The sequence below is a fragment of the Neodothiora populina genome (assembly GCF_041146345.1).
Source record: "Neodothiora populina strain CPC 39397 chromosome Unknown canker_contig_15, whole genome shotgun sequence".
Classification (NCBI taxonomy): Eukaryota; Fungi; Ascomycota; class Dothideomycetes; order Dothideales; family Dothioraceae; genus Neodothiora; species Neodothiora populina.
In genome coordinates, this window is record NW_027191413.1 from 2586242 (window position 1) to 2608932 (window position 22691).

Here is a 22691-nt window from a genome sequence, read left to right on the forward strand (position 1 = left end):
CAGGCCTAGCTCTGGTTGGTGTGCGGTCGACAATGAGAGGATGAAATGCTCGGAGATGCCATTAGATTGACGTCGACACGATGAAAAGAACCAGCAGGTATAGAACACAGAACAAGGCTGTACACCGAGCGAAGATATGGGGAGATGGAATAAAATGTACTCGTTTGGTGGGAAGGTCCATCTGATTTTTGGGATTTCGAGGGTATCGTACAGGTAAAAGTACAAGAGGCGGTCGTAGCGTAGACGCTCTTTTGTGAAGGAAAAAACAGACGTCTAGTTGCGGAGTGCAGACTCCCATGCCTCGAGAGCCTGAGCGGCATAGAAACCGGGCTTGGTCTTGTTCTGCTCGCGCAGCTGGGCGGCGAGTGTAACGAGTCTGGCCTCGTAAGTCGAAATGATCTGGGCTGCGCTGCTGGCTTGCGGTAATGAATCGCCTAGGATCTTCTTTGCCAGAGACAGACCGTGCCAGATGGGGAGCTTGGCCAGGAACTCTGTCTGGAGACCGGCCTTGGGCAGGGGTTCTTCGGCAGGCTCGCTCTTCTGGTTGAAGTTGGCCATCAACCTCGTGGCATACTTGAGCACGCTGCCGTCGACATCCTTTCCACCCTGGTACCTTTCAGCCAAAACAGCGGAAATCTCGAGATAGACGGCAATGACGGCAGGTCTCGTGCGCGGGTCGTTGGCGCCGAGCCGCCTGGCAGAGCCGTGGTCGTCGGACTCGAGGAGCTCGGCGATCATGTCTCCGTAGCGCTGGGCCTTCCTGACGCGAGCCTCGTCCCAGGAATCTTTCTGGGCGTGCTCGTGAAGACCCCACATGACCAGCGACAGGATGTTGTCGTGCTTCAGCGTCAGACCGGTGGCGGCGCTGCGGTTCAGACACCTGATGACGACGCCGAGCTGGTCTGCCTGTATGGCCTTGCGGACGAGCTTCTCGGCGTGGCGGGTGCGCACATGACCGCCTTTCCGGAGACCTTCGAGCAGAGCAGGAGACTGCTTCCAGTCCTGAGAGTCCTGCATCAGCGACAGGGCCTTGGCGATCAGAGGGCTCAGTGCGGGAATGTCGACCCGTCGGTTCATGTGTCGGAGTTGCACCTCTTCGTCTCCCAGAGTGGCGTATGCGGGGTTGTTGTCGAGTTCCGTCTTGAACTTGTCGCCGAAGACGAGGTGGCGCTGGCGATCATTGAGGTATGCCGGGATCAAGTGCTTGTCGCGCAGCGTGGCCAGGACATTGTCGAGCGCGGGGGTCGAGGTTTCGTCGAAGACCGGAGGGCCGGCTGTTTTTTGTGTTTTTCGATCAGTCTTACTGTATGGTAGAGTAGAGAGAGAAGAGCAAAGGAAGACAAACCTCTCTTCTGCTGCGACGAAGAAGCAGTGAATGCTCGTCTCTGTAGTAGCTGTGAACCGAAAACAAAAGACTTTTGAGCGCGAAGAGCGCATGACCTGCACATGTCTGCCTTTTTTTTGGTCTGTCTCTGACGACTCTTGAAATGTCCAACAACGCAGTCAATGGAATATTGGTGGTGTTGGCAGAAAGATACAGTAGGCGTAAAGTCGAAGGTCGTCTATCCGCAACAATGCAATCGATCTTCCGAACTTTTTGCGACTCCGCAAATCCTCCGCCGAGCAGCAGCAGCAGCAGCAGCAGCAGCAGCACCAGCCGACGACAATTGAACATAATCATCATTTACATCATTGTCATATCCTTCACCGACAGCTGCAAGCACCACTTGCCGCACTCGTCTGCAAGAACAAAGCAAAGGAAACAGAATGGCCACGCCCAACTCGTTACGGCCGCTCGCAGGCCTCAAGTCTGCACTGCGCCAGAGCAGAGCAGAGAAACAATCATCCAGATGGTATTCGACCACGACGACGACAGAAGCTCCCAGCAGCACAGTCGGACGACCGACCAACTTCCACCCTGGCGCCATCATGCGCGGCCACAGTGTGTCCCTCGTCTTCCTCTTTCCCTCCCGTCTCCGCCCTCGCCTTCCCTTCTCTACCCTGCCTCCCTCAAGCCCGATCAGAAAGACACCGAAGGACTAACACCCCCTCGCAGCCAACGAACACTCGATGAAGAAAATCCCCGTCTACCCACACCCTCCGTCCGCACGCAAGCTCTGCAAAGACCCCATCGGCGCCCTCACCAGCGCCCAGCTGAGCACCCTCGACCCGTCCGGCGCGCGCGCCCGCCTCTTCAGCAAAGACAACCCGGACCGCGCCGCCGTGGGCGACATCCTGCTGGTGCGCCTGCGCAACGGCGACCCCTTCAGCGGCGTATGCTTGAACATCCGCCGCACGGGCGTCGACACTGCGGTCCTGCTGCGCAATCAACTCACGCGTGTCGGCGTCGAGATGTGGTACAAGATCTTCTCGCCGAATGTGGCGGGGGTGGAAGTCGTGCAGCGCAAGGACAAGAGGGCCAAGAGGGCCAGGCTGTATTATTTGCGCTTGCCGAGACATGATGTCGGCAGTGTCGAGAGTGTCGTGAGGCAGTACACCCGCCAGAGAGCCATGTTGCGCTCGAGTGAGGTCAAGAGTCGCGATGCGAATGCGGGCAAGAAGAAGAGTAATGCCAGGGGCAGTAACTAGCCTTTTTTTTCCTTTTCTTTTGATTGTGTGTGTATATATGTGTGTGTGTGTGTATAGGTGTATCGTCGGAAAGCATCAACTAGAAGAATGCCGTTTTCACTTCCTTCCTCATTTGTCCCTGTGACTAGGTAGTCAAAGCTGTCGAAACTCGCCTTGCTCTTCTTTAGCTAATCGAGGCAGCTGACTGTTCATCTATCGTACAACAACAAAACGACCACTTTTGTACTGATCAATGCGACACCCTCTGTTCGAGCGCCTCTCGCACATCCTTGACCGCCTCCCGAGCCACACTCCAATGCTGCACATCCTCAACCCTCAGCTCCGCCCTCTCGTTCTCCCGCACCACCTTCCTCATCGTCTCCTCGACCTCGGCGAGCACCACTCTTCCGCCCTCCCTGACTTCCCCTTCCCACACCCGCCGAGCCTCCTCCCATTTCTTCTGCAGTCGTCGCAGCGACCACACCAGTCCCAGAGCCGCCACCGCTCCACCCTCGAAAAGTCCAGTGCCGCCCGTCGCGAAAAACACCCACGCCCCCAACGCGCTCGTGCCTCCCATCGTACTCAGCGTCGACAGCAGCAGCGTCTGCGCCCGGCTCTGCAGCGCAGGCACAAGCGTGTGCAGAAGCTTCTGACGAGTAAAGTGAATCGCCAGCGGCCAGGGACGCGAGTGGAAAATGTCGATGCCGCCGTGCTCCGTCACTCTTGCAACAACTTTTTCCGTCTGCAGGAGATCTGCCGGCGTCGGTTCTCGGACTTGCTTGGAGAACAGGTTGCGCAGCCTTGATGACAGTGTGCTCTTGGTGGGCGCTGCGAGCGTCGGTGCCGCTGCTGCCTCGGTAGAGAGGTATGCTCGTTCCGTCGCCATGGCTTCCCCTTTGGCGGCATCGATGACGCTGTCGTCGCTGTGCAGAGTATAGCTCGGGTTGAAGTTGGCCTGAGCATTGCTCGTGCGGAAGAAGCCTGCTTGTTCTACCCGACCGGCCAAGAATGCAAGGCCCGCTTCTGCGTCCAACAGCCAGTGATTCCGTAGCACTCCCTCGGCGGCGACGCCCACATCGTCGACCCGCCACAGTAATCGTGACCATGATGTCCGACGCCACGACCGTGATGCTAGTGCTGTGGCAAGCGAAACCTGTAGATCTGTGTGGGCATGTTGTGACCACGTCGAAATGGCGTTTTGGATCGAAGTGCGCGTCTGATCGGGGATGGTCTTGTTCAGCTGAGCCGAACGAGCCATGACTTCCGCAGTCACGATTGCAGCGCTTGTTGAATCAAGAGTCGAACGAACGTGGTGTTCCAGCACTGGCCGTAACACGGGAATCGCAGCCTCGTCGACCCTGTCCGCAGTGTCGGAGCTGAGCGCTTTCTTTATGCTCTCGATGTTGCTGGCTTGCCATTTGGCAGTGAACACGGGTCCATTGGCAACGTCCTGACGGAACAGATCAATCGCATCGGCAGCCTGAGGAATATCCAGAGGAAAGATCACATCGCTGTGAAGCTGGCTCTCCGCACGAGTCGGACCCTGTCTCGGTACACTCAACACGACCTGAATCAGCTTCTCCTTTGCGCCAGTCTGACCGAGTATCGTGCTCTCCACGACCGTAGCCAGGCGGCCAAAGTCCATGCAGCCTTCGATGCCTTCTCCCACAAGTATAGCTTTGTGTACCGGATATCGCACGAAGCCAGTTCTGCCCGTTGAAGCGACGGGCGTCTGCAGCGGGGGCACCAGCATTGCATCGGCCAGGCCTGCAGGATCGACGCCCAGAGGTACAGAAGAAGTGTTGTAGGAAGTGATGAGAAACTCCAGATTGTGCTGGTGCAAGAACGCAGAAGGGATACAGATAGTATCAACGAGTGGATTGAGAGGAGGGATGTCGTCTTCGGCTCCGTATCTGCATTAGGATTCTCGTCAGCATGAAGCCCCACTATCCGCCAATAACCACAATCCCATCACCGTACCTCAGCAAGACAGGCTTCCCATTGTTCGTCTTATCACTCCTCAAGATGCGCTCCCACTGCGCCTCGTCGGCCAACGCATCCGTGAGCAACACACTCGCCAATTTCCTCGCCGCATCAAGTCCCCCACTCCCCAGTCCCAAAAGCCCGATCCTTATCGTCGGACAGTCTGCCTCCAATCCTCTCAGCGCAAGCTGCAGCCTGCTCTGATTCACATAGTCGCTGGCGATATCTTTCAGTCGTTCAATAGACGCATAGAGTCCCCGATTAGCATCGGGGACATTCGAAGGCGAGTTGATTGCCGTTCGCGACGCAAGCGTGGTCGCATGTCTGGTTCCTGCCGCTGCAGACCCGACCGACACAGGCAATGTCGTCCGCGACGATGATGCTGCGCCGCATGTCGCTTTGCTCCGGGTGGTGGTGACGGTGGTGGTGTGTAGAGCGCGGGTCAAGCGCGGATACGCACTTCCGGTCTTGCTCTTGCCCTTAGGCAGTGCGACGGTGGGATGGGCGAGTCGCCATAGCGAGCACGACGGACACACGAACGAGTCGCGAGATCTGGGAGATGCGACTAGTGCTGATGCGGTCTTGCGTGCCAATGGCACCCGTGGATGCATTTGGGTGAGCTTTCTTGGGTTGGATGTCTTGTTGCTCTGCGGCCGCCGGTGTGAAGTTCAAGCTCGTGCCAAGAGCTGTATGTGATGCCTTGCGAAGGTGGTTGCGGACGCCCGTGAGGCAGCGAGGCGGAGGGGGATATAGCCTTTCTCTCACATCGCTACAACATCCATGTTACAGAACGTATAGTATTTTTGTTTCGTCTGTAGAGAGATGATCAAAGATGGGATGAGCACAGTTATGCCGCATCATACATATAATATACACACATACTCTCTAGACTAAATCCCACGTCTACTGCCAAGATAGCAATCCCTCGTTGTCCATCGTTCGTCTGGCCAGAATCTCCTCGACCTTCTCTCTCACGCCCATCTTGCCGTTTTTCGCCTGCAAGAAGTGCTGGACCACTCCTTCAACGTCGAGTTTCTGACTGCCCTTGACGACTGCCTCGACCTCCGCTTCCCGCGGCAGACCGATGAACGCATGCGGGTAGTCTGTGTAGGCTGCTTCGGAGTTGCTGCTGAGCAGCTCAAGCTGGAGGGGATCTGTGAAGAAGCTCTCGACCGTCAGGTCCGACACCTCGTCAAGGGTCGGGGGGTCCCAGGTCGGGGTTTGTGCAGGCTTGCGGATCAGGCGTGCTGACACGCCCTCGACAAAGTCCGGGTGTTCCATGAACTTGGACGCAATGTTGTGCTCGTGCTTGAACGTCTCCGCGATGTTCCACTGCTTGCCGCGCCTCAATTGGGCAAGAGTGACTTTGACGCTGGTGGGACTTCGCTGCATGATCGTGGTCCTGGTCTTCTCCGCCCACTTCCTGATGTCCTCTGGCGTGTTGGGGTTCTCATATGACTCCTTGAGCGCATCCAGCATCTCGTTGATCTGGAAACCTTCCTGGAAGCAGTAATCGATCGCCATGCGAACATTGCCAGATATCTCGTGCGGCACGTCGTGTGGCATGCCAGTCGTGAACTCCTCGATGGTCTGATCAATAATCCTGTAGCGCTCATCCAAGGTCATGAAGTCCTTGAAGTTCAGTTCGGCGAGGCGCGCTTCCAGGTCTGGGAGGGAGCTGCTGTCGATGTAGTGCGTAGCGACACCTGCGAGGAATGCGTTGACGCCCTTGAGCCTCTCGCTAGTCAGAGCCAGATAGGTGCCAAGTTGCCCGTCCATTCTGGGGAGGAAGAAGCTGGCTCCGACATCCGGGAAGAATCCAATGGTGGTCTCTGGCATGGCGAACACCGTGTTCTCCGTGGCGATCCTGAAGGGCGCATGTACGCTCAGTCCAACGCCTCCTCCCATGGTGATACCGTCCATGAATGCAACGTAAGGCTTCGTGTAGGTTGCGATCAGGTGATCAAGCTTGTACTCGAGTGCGAAGTAGTCTTTCGATCGTTGCTGTCCCTCGGGTCCCTCTTGGATGTCTAAAGCCAAAGAAGCAACGTCACCACCCGCGCAGAGCGCTCGCCCTGTACCCTTGAGAACAATGACATTGGCGAGTTGCGACTTTTCCCATTCCTTTAATCTCGGCAGAATCTTCCTCGCCATGGATCCATTGAGCGAGTTAAGCTTCTTCGGTCGGTTCAACTCGATGGCTCTGACGCCGTATGTGGTGCTGAAAACGACATCGTTGGGTTCGTCGGTGGGGAGCTCTCTGGGGATCTCGGTAGAAGTAGCAAACTGTAGGCTTCCATCAGTACTGTTATTGCGTTCAAGAAACGAAGAATGGCGAGCTCACCGATTGTCGGGCTAACGCGCTCGAGTGGAGAAGTCTGGCTCTCAGAGGCATGCTGGCTGGTGTTGTCCGTGAGAGGCAGCTCAACGGGACTGACCGCAAAGATGACGGTCGGAGGAGCATTTGTATAGAACAGCTGAAATCAAGATAGATGAACAGAAAACTAAGCTATGGCTTATCTGCCTTATACGGCCATGAAACGGATGCTGGGCAAGACGATTGAAGCAGCCTCGGTTGTGAGTGGTGCTGGACTGGAAACTCCGCAGATATCAGATTTGCCGAGGGAGCTGCGCAGGATTGGACAGGGTAAAGTGCAAAAGCTTTCTCGACGTGTAGCTGCTTGAGTGATCCCAAATCACGGGCGAGAGTGATGTTTCTGGCGAGCGGAATGTTCTTGCGGAACAGAAGCCAAGCTTTATCCTGTGAACTGGACAATATAAAAAAGAATGGCCCGTCGGAGTTAGGTGGGCTTTCACGGTCGCAAGGAATGCGGCTTCGTGCCTCGTGTATGTGGAATTGGAAGGCGACGCAATGCACTCGAATCAAATCGACAAAGATCTTGGTACGATCCGCAGTATCTTGCTTGTCAATGATTGACCAGAGAAATGGCAAGATGGGTCCTCAACATTAGCCTATCAATTGATGAAGACAGAATGGGATCTATTCGTCCTACGATTGTATTCCTGATAGACTCGAGTCATGCAGAGTGCTGCCAAACGCCTACATTACTGCCAAAAGACCAACGCCTCGGCAGGCGTCCCGAGTCAGCTTCTTCACGAATTTTACAGTAGAAGAGTAGAAGGAAGGCGGAAGCTGGAGTTATCTGGTAATAATTGCAATTGCTGTGCTTCTAACTCGTCGCCGCCATCTCCGCCGCCGCATCTTTCGAGCGCATTCTTTTCTTGTCACTTCATCTCCTTCTCTTTCTTCTTGCGCTTCGTATCTACCTTCAGGCGTCGCGATCATCATCATCATGTCTTCTTTCGCTAGAGCTTTCGTGCGCACCTCTCGCGCCGCTCTCAAGACCACTGGAAATGTCAACCCCGTCCAGACTGCCTGGGGCGCTCGCGGTGGTGCTTATATGAGAAACTACGCCACTGCCTTCGAGAGAAGCAAGCCTCACGTCAACGTCGGTATGTGAATACTCTTGTGTCCTCGATCGTTTTCTTCCACGCTCTGTCCTGGTCCATCGCCGCCGCATTCATTAACACAAACGCCGCCACCCAGGTACCATCGGCCACGTCGATCACGGCAAGACCACCTTGACTGCTGCCATCACCAAGCGTCAGGCCGAGAAGGGCTACGCCAACTTCCTCGACTATGCCTCCATTGACAAGGCTCCCGAGGAGAGGAAGCGTGGTATCACCATCTCCACTGCCCACATCGAGTACCAGACCGACAAGCGCCACTACGCCCACGTCGACTGCCCTGGTCACGCCGATTACATCAAGAACATGATCACCGGTGCCGCATCCATGGATGGTGCCATCATCGTCGTCGCTGCTTCTGACGGTCAGATGCCTCAGACTCGTGAGCACTTGTTGCTTGCCCGTCAGGTCGGTGTCCAGAGAATCGTCGTCTTCGTCAACAAGGTCGATGCCATCGAGGACAAGGAGATGTTGGAGCTTGTCGAGATGGAGATGCGTGAGCTCCTCACCAGCTACGGCTTCGAGGGAGACGACACCCCCATCGTCCTCGGCTCTGCTCTCTGCGCCCTCGAGAACCGTCAGCCCGAGATTGGTGTTGACAAGATCGATGAGCTCATGAACGCCGTTGACGAGTGGATCCCCACTCCCCAGCGTGATCTTGAGAAGCCTTTCCTCATGTCTGTCGAGGATGTCTTCTCTATCCCTGGACGTGGTACCGTCGCCTCCGGTCGTGTCGAGCGCGGTACCCTCAAGAAGGACTCCGAGGTCGAGCTTGTTGGCAAGAACGCTGCCCCGATCAAGACCAAGGTCACCGACATCGAGACCTTCAAGAAGTCCTGCGACGAGTCAAGAGCGGGTGATAACTCCGGTCTTCTCCTCCGTGGTGTCAAGCGTGAGGATGTCCAGCGTGGTATGGTCATCGCCAAGCCCGGCACTACCTCTCAGCACAGGAAGTTCCTTGTCTCCATGTACGTCCTGAGCAAGGAGGAGGGTGGCCGTCACACCGGTTTCCACAACAACTACCGCCCCCAGCTCTTCATCCGTACTGCCGGTAAGTTCAATGAACAATTTCTCGTAATCTCTGACGCTAACACTCCTCTCAGATGAGGCTGCTGCTCTTACCTGGCCCGAGGGCACCGAGGATGCCGACTCCAAGATGGTCATGCCCGGTGACAACGTCGAGATGGTCTGCGAGATCCACAAGCCTCTTGCCATCGAGCAGGGCCAGCGCTTCAACATCCGTGAGGGTGGTCGCACTGTTGCCACTGGTCTCATCACCCGTGTCATCGAGTAAGCGTTCATAGCGCCGCATCTCAACCTCGCTGGATCGCTCTCGTTTCGGCCCAGCTACGACTGCAGGACTTTGCTAGGATCAAGGTTCTCAACAGACGACGATAATCCATTGATTGGCGAGTGACCAAGCAACGAGTTGCCACTCACAATCTGTACATATATAAACATCTCCCGCACCCCCGGTTTCATCAATCACCATTATACCTCCTCATGTATACTAGATCTAACGTCGACCGAAGGAAAGAGAAAGGGATGCAAGCATTGCACTTTTGGGGCGTTTTTTGTTTTGGCACATCTTGCACATTTCAATATCGGCGTCTCAAAAAAGGCATCCCCTCTCCTCTCTACTTTAGCTTACAGCCGCTACAGATTGGCATGTACATGTTTTGTCATGTAGCGTCGAAAAACATCACTTGACTTTTTCGTCTTCCGCCGATTGTGTGAATCTCTCATATGGCATGGCAGGTACATTATCTTGTTCGCAATGGCAGTCTATACAAGGCAGGTGCGACCGAGTCTCCAAACCAGTGATGGTCGGTATCTCACTACATAAGGTAGCTTACTCCTCGTTTCCGATTCGCGCTCTGTGGTAGATACTCACCCACTTTCTTCTGTCCAATCCAGTCGAATTGTCCTCTCGCATTGTTACCCTCGCTATTATTGGCGTGATATCATTTAACCACTTGGCTTATCACAAAACGAAAACTATCGCTTACACTTTGGCATGGCTCTCCGTAGCACGGATGGGACTCAAGTCTTTCAGCGCTACGAGGACTTCATGGAAGACGGTTTAGTCGTAGCCGCTCAGATCCCTGATGGAGACAACCAGTGCACCATATGCGCGGAAGTTTACGGCCATGCATATCACACCCAGCCAGTCTACACCGCCTGCAGACACCTGTAAGTATCTGATCGCTAGGTCCAAGCTGTATCTGTTCATTGACTTAATCTATTCATCTCTTCGTGTGTCGTATTAGTGCTAACGTTCTGGTAGGTTTTGTAGAGACTGTATACATCGCTGGGTCATGCCGGTTTACGACATCGCTACCGGGGACTTATCACACAGAAACACCTGTCCGATATGTCGTAAGACTCTGTTCTCTGACACGAGATACCATGGCGAAACCACGGGGCAGATGATACCGGCGCATCACGCTCACCCTGCGCCATATCCTTTACCCATCATTTTCCCTCGAGTCCCAGAGCCTGAAGGTCTAACCGAGAGCTCTGTGTCCTAGCAGGATCATCTCTCGACGACCACGACGATGCGTCGAGGCAGTTTCTTCTCTCCCCGTCGTGCTGTGGCAGCCCAGCATTCTATTCATGACATGCAGTCGGGCGCGGCAATTCCAGGTCGCCAGAGGATAACGTCATCCCCTCAATCCTCAGCCTCCATAGTAGTGCAAGTAGGTGTCACCGGACAACATCCTCTAAACAGTTCATGGGATACTTGGCAGCAACCATTAAGGCGAGCAGGACTGGAGAACAGGGGCAGAACCGTAAGGTTACCCACGGATATGACCGGGCGGACAGGCGTTATCTGGAGGGATCTAAGAGAAACTCTCGACGAGTCACTTCTACGTTGGACTACTGCAATTCGAACTGGCCACTGGCCGGAACAAGAAGAGTATGTTTGACAACCATATGTTCCGGAATGATATGTGGTTGGTACTCACGAACGTGTCGATGCCCAGCCCAATTGAGATGCAAGTCAAGAGGGAAAGACTACGTTACAGCACTAAGTGTTAGAACTTCTTACTCAATAGTTTTGTACCAGGACAGAAGTCATTTGATAGAGATTGAGTCCTACTGCCATAGCAACACGACAAGCTGCAGGGGGACCCTGGCCTTGCGGCTCAGCGGCTACCAGAAGCGAGACGTCTTGGCACATTGGAGATGTATGGCTTTGGTGGTGATGTCATGATATTATTTATTATTGGCTGATGCGGCTGCTGGACGAGCCCGAGTCTGGTAAGATAAATTAAAGGTACGCCGAGTGAGGAAATAGGCAAGCGCAACTCAGAATAAATAGAATCTCTCCATCGCTCCAGCAAGTCAACACAATGGGTCTGCCGATGCATTCTTCCGAGTCGCAGAATGAGCGCTCAGCTCCAACACCTTCTGGTGGGCTATCTGACCGAGCCACGAGCCTCCCACCGGCAGCGGTGGAGTTGGCGACGAAGCTATTTGATTTTGCCCGCGAAGGCAAGACCAATGAGTTGTCACAATATGTCTCTGCAGGCATTCCACCAAATTTGACAAACCACAAAGGCGACACACTTCTCATGCTGGCAGCCTACTACGGACATCCAGATACGGTGCGAATGCTCCTGGAAAAGGGCGCGGACCCCAACACGCTGAATGATCGCGGACAGAGCCCGCTTGCAGGAGCTGTTTTCAAGGGATCCGATGAAGTCGTCAAAGTGTTGTTCGAGCAGGGCAAGGCCGACATTTTCGCAGGCCAGCCAAACGCCGTGGACAGCGCGATGATGTTCAAGAAAGAAGACTATCTTACCCTCTTCGGAGTGGAGCGATAGTCGATCACAATAGCATCACGGCGATTTGTCAGTACAGCAAAGGCCATGACCGTCATTCATGATGCTCGACCTGCTGGCTCGACCTGCTGGCAATCTTTGTGCTGCTGGACCATCATATAAGCATGGACAGAGGGACTATTGGAATTATGGCTGGGAGTGTCACTGCGCGTTGAATTACTTCATCGTGATTTGGCACTTTTGATTGGAGAACAAGAACAAATATACCCCGTCCTAGTCTGCACATTTTGTATGACAACAACTATTTTCATCGACTGCTTTACCATGAAAGTCAAGCCACGCAGAGTGAGATATGGCACCTCGCCTGGATATAAGATTCACAGCAGCGGTACAGGTACAGTGCTGCACCCCGCCGTGAAGTATGGAACAGGCTTGGCGACAAACATGATGGACGCAGCACATACAAGTAACCTTTCGATAAGGTATTCGGTCGACCGTTGGTCCACGTGCAGGGACATCATTGCGTGTAATGTACTTGTATTATCAGTGCCTCTTCAGCTATAGCTATTACGAGGCACAGGTAGAATCACCCTATACAGTCGTACACCACATGGTAATGGGTTCACGAACCAATGGACCCGGTCAACACACCGCCTACAAGGCAACGTACAAGTAGCCAATATATCAAGCGAGTCGGTGTCGGCTTTAGCAGAGTGCGGACGTAGAGTTTGGGGTGTGAAAAGAACCATGTGCTTGCATGTGACAACCGAATCACATGCTGGGCAGCGCACGAGCCATATAATTCCCGGTATCAGAGGTCGAGTCCCTTTGTATGGGAGAAATGGGTGTCATGTTGCATGTTGGATGCATCTTTCCAATCCCTCTCTTTTGAGCCTCAGAAACGCAGCTTGCGCTTACTTTGGTGTCGTTGGGTCTCACTTTCTTACACCACTTGCCTTAGTTTGATCACTTCCTTTGCTACTTGACCTCTTCTCTTGCGCCCTTTTCCACTTCAGTTTTCTCTTGCTCCTTCCTTCTTCTTTCTATCAGAGTAGACCTACTTCCCCATTCCCATTTCCCACACTGGCCTTCATTGTCGACGTCACCGCTCACAGCAGCCATGGAGCTGCATCGAGAGCGGCCTCCATCCTATCAATCACATAACCCCGACGACCTCGTACTACCCTCGGTGCCTAGATCCGACCTCTCGCGCGCTACTTCAGCATCGTCCGACATCACTTTGCCTGACTTGCGATCCGTACTCGGCGACTTGCCTGCCAAGACCGTCCATCCTAATGTTCTATATAGCGCTGCCGCCGCGAAAAAGGCCTCTGGCCACTATGAGACGTCGCTGAACAGCACTCCCCGTCACTCGACACACCAGGATGTTTCGTCACCGTCAGGGCTGGCACGCTCTAGCATTGACTCGCTCGTCAGCCCTTCGGACACAGCCAGCATTATGAGCGCCGAGGAGCACAGCCAGCGATCAACCAGTGTCTCGCTTGAAGATCCTGACGTGCGTCTCGCGGCGGAGGCATTGTCTGGTCTGGGTAAATCTGGTATGCTTTTTGAGCTCTGGCGACAGAAACAACTATGCGAACGTGTACTCATCTGTGAATTCTTCCAGGTTACAATCGCCAAAGCAATCCTCGCTCGTCAACTGCCGCCAGCAATGGCTCCCCGTCATCACAAGACCATGCCCGTCAACAACAGCAAGATCGAGAGCCCCTCCTGTGTCTCCTTCCAGGGCGTCATCCTTGGGTCGGCAGCACCATCAATGGCTCCATGAGCGCCTACAATGTCACTAAGAACTACTCTCCTAGTTTCGTGCGATATGGTGCGGATCTTATTGAGCGTAACATCGGTTCGCCTCTGGCAAGCACTGTGAGCGTTGTGGCCAAGCGTACCGGTGTTGAGAATGGTTTGAGGAGGTATCTCAGCCATGGTCGTCCTGAACATGCTGATCCATCATCATCTGTTGCCGAGGATCCTTTGCTCAACGATGGCAGCTCTGAAGCGTCCAACAAGCGGCGCAGAATCGCCAGCGACGCCATGGACGTTGACTCGGCTGTATCTGAGAACGGAACAATGGTAGAGTCGATGGACGATCTTCCACCATATCGTCTCAGCAAGCCACCATCGTACCGAGAGGAAGTCAGTCCTCACAGCATGAATCGGAGCGCTGATCAAAGCCAGCCGAAGCGTACCCATTCACCTGCCATGACAGTGGCTGGTCTATACGTTGCCATGAGCGATGCATCACTGCGGAGTTTGAGGTATTGCGTAAAGCTTATCGTCACCGCTACTGAACATGTGGAGACCATCATGCGCGCTCTGAAGCTCGTTCTGCAGAACATGGATCGCCAGCGCGACCAGCGATCACAGTCGTCGGATCAGAAAATATCCAAACAAGGCGAAGCTGGGGTCTCGACGTATGACGGTCAAGGTCAGACCGAAACAGCCGATGTCCTGGCTCGTCGCATCCAACAATACTGCGACGACATCATGAATACTCTGAAGACAGTCGTCAACACGGTCTCTACGTACGCAGGAGGCGCACTTCCGGAGAACGCTCGCGACTACATCAAGCAGCAACTGCTATCGGTGCCTCAGCGGTGGCGCTGGGCCACGCAGTCCACAGCAACAAGCGCCGACGACGGCACCAAGTCAGACGGTGGAGAGGCAGGAGAGGCAGAAGCTGAGGCCAACGGTGAGGCGCGTCGATCCGCTCGTCGCATGATTGCCTTCGCCACCGAAGGAATCGACATGATGCAAGCCGTCAACACGGTCATCCAGAACACGTGCATGGAAGCGGAGAGATGGATGGACACGCTGCCTGCCTTCCGCAGGAACAAAGATTCGGAGATGATGGACGCTGACGAACCCAAGGAGTCAAGCCGATGAAGGGCAGGAGGACGGCTGTGATCTATTCGGGTAGAGATCAGATGAGACATGACCACCGATTGACTGAATGGTTGAGTGGTCAAATGGGGCAGGCCCCGTCGATTGCTATTCACCTCGATCGAGATGATGAAAAGAAAAACAAAATCGAAGAGAGACTTTATTTTTTGGACCCCGAACAATATTTTTTTCTTCTTTTTGCTTTCCTATTCCTTTGCCTTTTCCGACGATGTGTCCAAATGTAAAACAAGCAAAAGTCTCAAAGGAACATGAAAAGAGTAAGAAGACAGGGCAGGAAGAAGCAGGAACTGAGCGTGCAAGTCAAGTTTCACGAGCGGGAAGGACGAGAGAGCGCCTCTTCTTCCTTTCCTCTTGTCTTAACCATGAATACCCTTTTCCAAACAGAGAAGAGACACAAAGCAGAATCATATTCAGAGAGCGAAATGAATCACAGAACGAAGCACAAAACCATCAAACTATTTTTCCTATCCTCTTCTAATCAAGTATCTGATATCACAAAGAATAGCCGTACGGCAGAGACCCACGAAGACAAAACCCACCTGTCTCTCCTCCCTCCGATAGTTGCGTCACCGTCACCATCCCGACCCGAGTCTACTTTCTCTCTCCTTCTATATCGCATCACTTTACAGTTTTCCTTGCTCCACTTAAGGTGTTCTTCAGTGCGTGTGTCGGCATGGTTGTTCTGCACTGCACTCTATAACCAAGCATATTTCTTTCTCTCATGTCCTAGCTAGCTGATAGCTGAGGTATATGCAGAACAGACAGCAAAGACAGACTGCCGAGTGCCCCCTTCTGCTCAAGGAGCGCTGTTTCTTCATCTCAGTCCTTGTCTTGTTCTTGGCCTTTTTCCCTGTTCGCCCTCGAGTCTCACATGCAGGACTCGTGAGTGTACGGAAAAGGCCACGATGGCTGGTCTTCAGCTCTTGATCTTTTCCCTGCTTCGCCCTCGGAAATGTCACATTGCGTCTTCTTGAGAGTACACGAAGAGATCATGTGAATCAGACGACGAAACTTGTTCGTTCGATGAGGTTTTCAGATTGACTGATTGATTAGATGTACTAACGATGGGTATATATATATATGAGACGAGTAAAGTAAATCTGCCGTTTCCCATGCCGTGCTGTCTGTGAGTATTCAAGGAAAGAAAGAAAGCAAAAAATAAAGCATGCGATTGCGATGCGGTCAAAATAGGGACAAAGGAGAGATTGGGTAAGTATGTACAGAGAAAGATGCAAAAAGATAGATATGACAGACAAGAGGCGGTGGTTTTCGCCGTGTATGTGCTGTAGAGCTGTGAAGAGGTTCGCAGCGAGTAACAGGACTGAGTCGATGTTTTGGTAACAGTGGTATGTGTAGGAGGTTGCTGGAGTACTGTAGCGATTACGCACATGGTGTGGAAAAGTGAGGTTCAGACTGCCGTGGCGTGGACCTCGATACTGGGTCTTTTTGTCGGTCCGTCAGGAAGAACGAATTGCTAGTCGCCACTGAATGGTGCTGTCAACCAGAGAAATTCCAGTGGGTTGTGCATTGTGGGTGTTGTTCCTTGGCTTTAGTGGGTGATGGGACACCAGCCAGTATGATTTCCCAGGCGCAGATTGAAATCGCCGTTGCGGGTTCTCGGCGGTCTCGAAGAGCCTAAGACCACATGTGCTGTTGAAGTGTCCAGCATGGCAAGCAGCTACACTCTTATATCCGTTTATAAAGCCTCAAAAGGAAACGGGACGGCACCAAATTCGGAACTGTCCAAGGAGTGCAGATCATGTGTTGGACCAAGCGGGTGACTGGTCCCAACAATATTCGTAACATGCTGACCAGGTTGATCAGAGATAGCTGGAGGGCAGAACTTATAGCAGCCCTGCAGCGGCGTCATGATGCTTCAAGAGGTGCAGCGAAGAGGAAAAGGACGACGAAAGCTCAGGCAGGCATTTCGATAGCAGTACCCCTCTCCTTGTTGACGGCCTCCTTCCTCTCGACGTACATCTTCAGATCTCTGGCCCAGTCCTTGAAGCGGTCCTTGAGCATGGCTTCGTACTTCCACTTGACAAATCTAGCAAGAGGCCCGCCAAAAGTCTCCCACGTACGATAGATGGTAGTCCCGTCCCCGCGGTCTTCAATCTCGTTGACGCGCTCCGCATGCATGAGGAAGCGCGGGGTGATGATTGCCTTGTTGTCAAGGACCCAACATATCCGCGTGATATGTCCCGTCTGCGACTGAACAGTATTGGGTGGCGGATCAAGAATGTTAACATGCTCCTTGCTCACGGTAGTGGTACCGTAAGTCATATTGACCTTGAAAGTCATCGAAGCATTCAGCGTCATATTTGACGTGTCTGTAGACCCCGAAGGAGGCTTGATGGTGGCGCTGGGCACGAAACTATTCCACTGCTTCCAGGAAGCCGCATCAACAATCGCATCGTACACAGCCTGCGGCGGTGCATCAATCTGAATCGCTGAATATGGGCTGAACAAGCCGCCATGGGGTATGGTAGGCGTAGGTCGCGCATGAGTCGAGGTTGACGCCTCAACCGGCGACCTGGGTAGCTCATCAGCCGTAGTGATGGCGATCAGGTCGCTGTCCGCCATGATGTGTCGATTTGCAGATAAGAAAAGAAATAAAGACTAGTATGAAATGGGCAGAATTGAAAGAAGATCTCTTGGACAGAAAGAAGCAAAAAAATCGAGACAGAAGAGGAGGTAGCAAGATGAGTGAGTGAGTGAAAGTCAACAGAACTTAGGGGGACTTTAGGTGGTGCAATCGACTGGAATCAAGCCTCGATATGGGTAGTCGAATGAATCTCAACGACGATCTCCCCGACTATGTGAAATGAAAGGAAGTCAGATCTCTGTCATAACATCAGTAGTATGACCAGTCGCAATGACTATTTGACAATCCGCGGTGACAATGCGGAAGTGGGAGAGTAAGGCACCCTTGCATACTTGCATAAAGGTAGGCGGCTAAGGCCAAGATGAAGATTACCGGGACGTGGGCGCACATGGCGTTGGTCCGAGCTCTGCAACATCCCCCCTCCCCATTTGTCCCTTTCTAAGCTTCTCTGAAGACGCCTTTTATTAATATCTCCGAGACAAATGTGCTGTTGACTCCTCTGTTGGAAACAGCAGCGCGTGATGAAGTCATCTTCACTGTATGCATTGGCTTTATGAGGACATTCTAAAGCGTAGGTTTTGTTCTAGAAGGCGATTCGAATAGCCGCTCTCGGACTTGCTTTCGTACTCCGTACAGGTGAAAGATGCTGTCGGGATCCAGATCCGACCTCGTACCGACGCCAGAGGTGTGAGTTTGACTGGATTCATGATACGAAATGTTCTGGACCAACCAAGGTTAAAGCACAAGTTCGCTGTAAGGTTTCTGCTCTTTTGTCTGTCATCTGTATTTCGATCAGATCCGATCTCACTTATTCTCTGGTCTTACTAATGGCAAGAGGAAATATGCCGTCGTCTGTTATTGCCTCATTTGCACAATCGAGATGAGATGAGATGAGATGAGATGATCTAATCTAATCTTAAACCGCCGTTGATCTCCGCATCACTGCATAATCCTGTAACACTGTGCGAGAGCACTTTCACTATTCTTTGGACCAAAGACGACAACAACAACATCGTCAACATCGCCATCATCCTCATCATCATCGCCCTCAGCTGCCCGACCGCGTGGCTACAACGAGACGGTCACTCATCTCCTGGAAGTCTAGACAAAGCATACAGCTCGCGCGCATACCTTCGAAATGGCGAGCAGTCCTCCAGGCCGCGCCCTTTCACCCCCGTCAGCGAACCCTCAGTTTCCAATGTCGAAGAAACGTGCATCAGTCCAACTTCCGACCAACCAACCTTCACACAAGCGCCGGAAACCATCGACCGCATCACTATCAGCACACCCTCTACGGCAAACCTCCTTTCCCCCTCCAGACCGCTTCGGGGGCCGCGCATACAGTCCTGACACTCAAGGCTCACAAGTCGCCTATTCACCCATCAGTCGCAGGAGTGAGAGCTTGGATATCGATGATGAAATCACAAGTGTAGTCTCAGGCAGGAACAATACCAGCGTCACATCATCAAAGAAAGAGAGGGCGAAGAAGGGCACAAAGACAGGTCGCGTTGGCAGACCACCAAAGGCCTCGACGAGGGACGGCACCTCCTCTATCATCGATGGAGACACTGCTCCTCTACGCAACAAGGCGGCTGCATCCGCTCACGGTGCACAAAACGCAAACGATGCCGCAGATGACGAAGAGGAAGCAGACGACGACGATGCTGGCGAAGATGGTGCTGGTCCGGAGATGGAGGGTGGAGTCCGCTTGACCAAGGCCGCTGCCGAACAGGACAAAGCAAACAAGGCTACTTTCCAGCTGACTATGGACAAGATGTATCCCCCAAATGCTGAACAGTTCGGCGTGTGGAATTCTGTCCATTTGAGCAAACCTACCGTGAGGCGCTTGACCAACCAGACATTGTCACAATCAGTCCCGGCATCCGTGGTCAATGCTATTGCTGCTTATAGCAAGCTATTTGCTGGTGAGATTGTTGACCGCGCTCGAGAAGTACAGAAAGAGTGGGTCGCCGCTGCTGAAAAACTACCTACTGGAGACAAGAATGAAGCGGCCTTTGGAAAAGACGGCGAGGGCGAAGCAAGGGTCAAGGAGATGGACAGAGGTCCCTTGCTGCCTGATCACCTAAGAGAGGCTCTAAGGAGGTACAAGCTCAGTCGAGAGGGCGGCACTGTCGGTTTCACAGGTCTCAGTCTGGAGGGTAAGGAAACCGTCGCAGCGAGGAACGGCGGCAGGAGGTTGTTTCGATGAACATGGCGCTTGCAACCGCACGCCATCCCAACCCGACAGTGGTTGTTATCAGGTGTCAGCAGGCACCAAGGATTGCTCACTAAGGTCCAACCATAGCATGACTGCCATTACTTATGCTGCATCGGCGATTGATGATTATGATACCTCTTTTGATACAGACAAATGAAAAGCAGAACTGGCCATCATTCAACACCCTGTGAGACCCAGAGTCCACCGCAATAAATGAACGTTCCTTAGCAAAAGCGTGCTCTAGGCATCCTTGAGAAACATCCTGGTCTATACGCGAAATGGTCTCAGAGGCAATATGAATTGGGAACCTTGCAAGTCAAGACGATATCTCAACATTTCCCGACGAAGACACCAGATAACTTCGCACTCAACAGCATGCAGATCACAAGCTGAACGTCGCCCGAGATCGTTTTCAGTTAGTGCCGAAGGTTTCCTCGAGTTCGGAGAAGGAGGTCATTGGCCCACTGTCCTGTCTGTTGAGGCAGCGAACCTTGACGGTGATTTTCAGATGCCGCGGATGAGTGTGAGCACCATAATCGCCACCGAACCTCAATCCATCAGTCCGCCTCAGTGACAAGGGTGGTCTACCGAACATCGTAGGACATAATACCGTGGATTGCGTGAGAAGATAAGTGTATTGCAAAATGACCTGTTTCATCGGTAAGATTGACCATGTTCTACCTGATCGGGTACTGCATCGCACATCGATGTGCTCTCCGTACCCCGAGGGGACTCCGAAAGGACTGACGCCTAGAACAGGAAACACTCAGTGCCCATCAACGTGGGTTTGATTGGGTACGCTGACATCTAAGTCAAGAAACCATGTGCGACAATCACATGCGTAGGTGCATCGGTTCACGCATGGAAGCACCAGCGACGAAAACCAAACGGAGCGAGCTCCATCCACAATGGGCACCTCGCCGCAGTTTGTCGTCTTGGACGAAATACGTGACAAGCGTGAAGCCGCTCAACCTACTCCATATCCCAGCAAATCGCTGAAAAGCACCCCAAGACGACCCACTCACTGTGGACCCACTGCCGCTAAATCGACTTTAATCATGCACAATCTTGCAGAGCACAATACAAGTATCACAAGCTCGCTCCAGCTGCCTATCAGTGATCTGCTCTAATCCAAGTCCGGCAAAAGCCGGGATCCAGAGTTTTCTTCTTCTGGAAGGACGCTTTCTCAGCTGGGGTGGTATACACGACGGAGCGTCGAAGCCAGTCTCGAAGTTGTCATAGATCCGAAGAGATCGACAATCGCTATGTTCGGTAGTGGAGGTACGTGACCCTTGGCTCAGTAGCTCAAAGTTCCCAAGCTTTGGGAAGCTTTGACGGGTAGATCCGCAAAACCAGGTACTCACCTACTGTAGATCTACAAGCTATTGGGAAAGTGCAAAAAGCTCGGGGCAATTCAGAACAAGATAGCGCGAAACATACCCACACCAGCCACTTTGCCGTGACAGATCCTTATCTTATAAAACCAGGATGGGCTAGGAAATGCTACCACCTAAACCTTGACTCTTCATGAACTTCTGAAACGCCCGACGCACACCACACCACCCACGCTCAAGCCGTTGGAGGGTCGACGCGCTTCGGTAGCGTGTTTGTTCGGCTTCCTTGAGAAAACCCCGGCCTTTTGCTGTCATGCCTGTCAAGTGTCAGGTATCCTAAGCAGACGGACCGATTTGGCAACCCACTCATTCTGCGTAATGTAGCCTCATCACCTGCCGTACACATTGATTGAAGATGTCATAATCGCCACATAGCGCAGTGCACAGCTACGTCTTATCTCCTCTTTTCGCCCACCAACAATCACCGTCATGTTCACTTGCGTACATTAACGGCTCAGTATTGAATCGCGATCTTCACCAACTCATGGCCCATTAGCGCACAGAAACTGAAGCTCAGCCCAGAGACTTGGGTCAGTGAGTGTGCGAGGCGATGATGGACATGAAGAAAAAAACCAGCGTCACATCAAGGTCCCTTCCATGTGCATAATCTCGAATGCACACCCAGATTGCCGACCAAGGATGACCTTGCTGCGCATCCAATGATACCTGCCTTGCCAGAGTTCGCCCGCGGCCTTGGGAACAAAACCCATGCATGCCGAGTATTACGATAAAAACACGGAGTGCATGCATTTCGCATATTCTTCACATGCAACAATGGCCGAGAATGTTCATCATCATGCACTATCCTTGCGCTTTTCCTTGCATTTCTAGTCAGTCGTGGAGCCCACTGCCCAAAGCTTACCACGCTATAGAACGACTTGTCTAGCAGCGGTCTACCGTTTGTCTCTCTTTTCTTTCCGGTCTTGGCTAAATGATAACGAAGATCATGATATGATGCCCAAAAGGCCGCCCGCAATCATGGCAATAATGCCAATTTATTATTTCGCTTGGCAAAAAAACTCCCCTCTCATCGTCATATACCATGTAAATGTTGAGCCACCGCAAGGATCCATGTATTGCATGGACCCCCCCGGAGTTCCTTGGCGCAACGCAACGACGTGTGGCCGCATTGATAAGTCTCACAAAGATAGATTAAATATTGAGATTTAATATGCAGTAGTATTGTATTTCCAATAACCCTCTCATCCCATCCCGTCGTCGTCGTCGCTTCATATATCATTTCACTATGCGAGCGAGCCGTCCGTGAGGTAATACTTAGTCCATGGGAAAGTACCTTACTTGTGCTGTGCTGTGGCTGCGGCCCGGTCATCCGAGGGCCCAGTCTGCCTCGGCGGCGGGGCGTGCCCTCGCATATCAAAATCCAGTCGGTGGCCTTGCCGACAGCGCATCATCCTGGGGCTGCGGAGGAGAGGGGTTGGAAAAGTGGTGTGGGCATTTTCTCAAATTACGGTGTCTGAGAAATGAGAGAGAAGGAGAGAGGGCCCGGTCGGTTGGCCGGCCGGTCGCCGCCCACCATGAACCGTCATGGACGCACTTGTCATTTGGCCAGGCCAGGTCTCGACCTTGGGGAATATCTTACACAAAAGTTGATATGATGCAAAGTTTTTTGATTTTTTATACTCAAAGTTTCATAATCTTACTTAACTAGAGGCTGAATGCCGCCCCCTCTTACCCCAGGGTTACGCCGGGGCTGAGGCTGGCTT

The 22691-nt window shown here is 52.9% G+C and overlaps 9 protein-coding genes across 9 annotated transcripts; 5 read left to right on the top strand and 4 right to left on the bottom strand.

Moving 5' to 3' along the window:
* Window positions 1-273: 273 nt before the first annotated feature.
* AAFC00_003225 (uncharacterized protein) lies at window positions 274-1448 on the bottom strand (the record flags this gene model as incomplete). Its single annotated transcript, XM_069342670.1, has 2 exons — window positions 274-1274; window positions 1346-1448. The coding sequence occupies 2 exons, from the start codon at window positions 1446-1448 to the stop codon at window positions 274-276; spliced, it is 1104 nt and encodes a 367-aa protein (XP_069199176.1).
* Window positions 1449-1767: 319 nt separating this feature from the next.
* On the top strand, window positions 1768-2589 carry AAFC00_003226 (mitochondrial 54S ribosomal protein bL19m; the record flags this gene model as incomplete). Its single annotated transcript, XM_069342671.1, has 2 exons — window positions 1768-1942; window positions 2057-2589. The coding sequence occupies 2 exons, from the start codon at window positions 1768-1770 to the stop codon at window positions 2587-2589; spliced, it is 708 nt and encodes a 235-aa protein (XP_069199177.1).
* A 229-nt stretch (window positions 2590-2818) lies between these two features.
* AAFC00_003227 (uncharacterized protein) lies at window positions 2819-5162 on the bottom strand (the record flags this gene model as incomplete). Its single annotated transcript, XM_069342672.1, has 2 exons — window positions 2819-4481; window positions 4549-5162. 2 exons carry the CDS (start codon window positions 5160-5162, stop codon window positions 2819-2821), a joined length of 2277 nt encoding a protein of 758 aa, XP_069199178.1.
* Window positions 5163-5454: 292 nt separating this feature from the next.
* AAFC00_003228 (mitochondrial 37S ribosomal protein mS47) lies at window positions 5455-7015 on the bottom strand (the record flags this gene model as incomplete). Its single annotated transcript, XM_069342673.1, has 2 exons — window positions 5455-6837; window positions 6896-7015. The coding sequence occupies 2 exons, from the start codon at window positions 7013-7015 to the stop codon at window positions 5455-5457; spliced, it is 1503 nt and encodes a 500-aa protein (XP_069199179.1).
* Window positions 7016-7865: 850 nt separating this feature from the next.
* AAFC00_003229 (uncharacterized protein) lies at window positions 7866-9334 on the top strand (the record flags this gene model as incomplete). The annotated part of the gene is made up of 3 exons (XM_069342674.1): window positions 7866-8025; window positions 8120-9091; window positions 9144-9334. The coding sequence occupies 3 exons, from the start codon at window positions 7866-7868 to the stop codon at window positions 9332-9334; spliced, it is 1323 nt and encodes a 440-aa protein (XP_069199180.1).
* Window positions 9335-11396: 2062 nt separating this feature from the next.
* AAFC00_003230 (uncharacterized protein) lies at window positions 11397-11870 on the top strand (the record flags this gene model as incomplete). The annotated part of the gene is made up of 1 exon (XM_069342675.1): window positions 11397-11870. One exon carries the CDS (start codon window positions 11397-11399, stop codon window positions 11868-11870), a length of 474 nt encoding a protein of 157 aa, XP_069199181.1.
* A 1078-nt stretch (window positions 11871-12948) lies between these two features.
* On the top strand, window positions 12949-14732 carry AAFC00_003231 (uncharacterized protein; the record flags this gene model as incomplete). The annotated part of the gene is made up of 2 exons (XM_069342676.1): window positions 12949-13387; window positions 13456-14732. 2 exons carry the CDS (start codon window positions 12949-12951, stop codon window positions 14730-14732), a joined length of 1716 nt encoding a protein of 571 aa, XP_069199182.1.
* A 1932-nt stretch (window positions 14733-16664) lies between these two features.
* Window positions 16665-17333, bottom strand: AAFC00_003232 (uncharacterized protein; the record flags this gene model as incomplete). The annotated part of the gene is made up of 1 exon (XM_069342677.1): window positions 16665-17333. One exon carries the CDS (start codon window positions 17331-17333, stop codon window positions 16665-16667), a length of 669 nt encoding a protein of 222 aa, XP_069199183.1.
* Window positions 17334-18493: 1160 nt separating this feature from the next.
* On the top strand, window positions 18494-19564 carry AAFC00_003233 (uncharacterized protein; the record flags this gene model as incomplete). The annotated part of the gene is made up of 1 exon (XM_069342678.1): window positions 18494-19564. One exon carries the CDS (start codon window positions 18494-18496, stop codon window positions 19562-19564), a length of 1071 nt encoding a protein of 356 aa, XP_069199184.1.
* Window positions 19565-22691: the final 3127 nt, after the last annotated feature.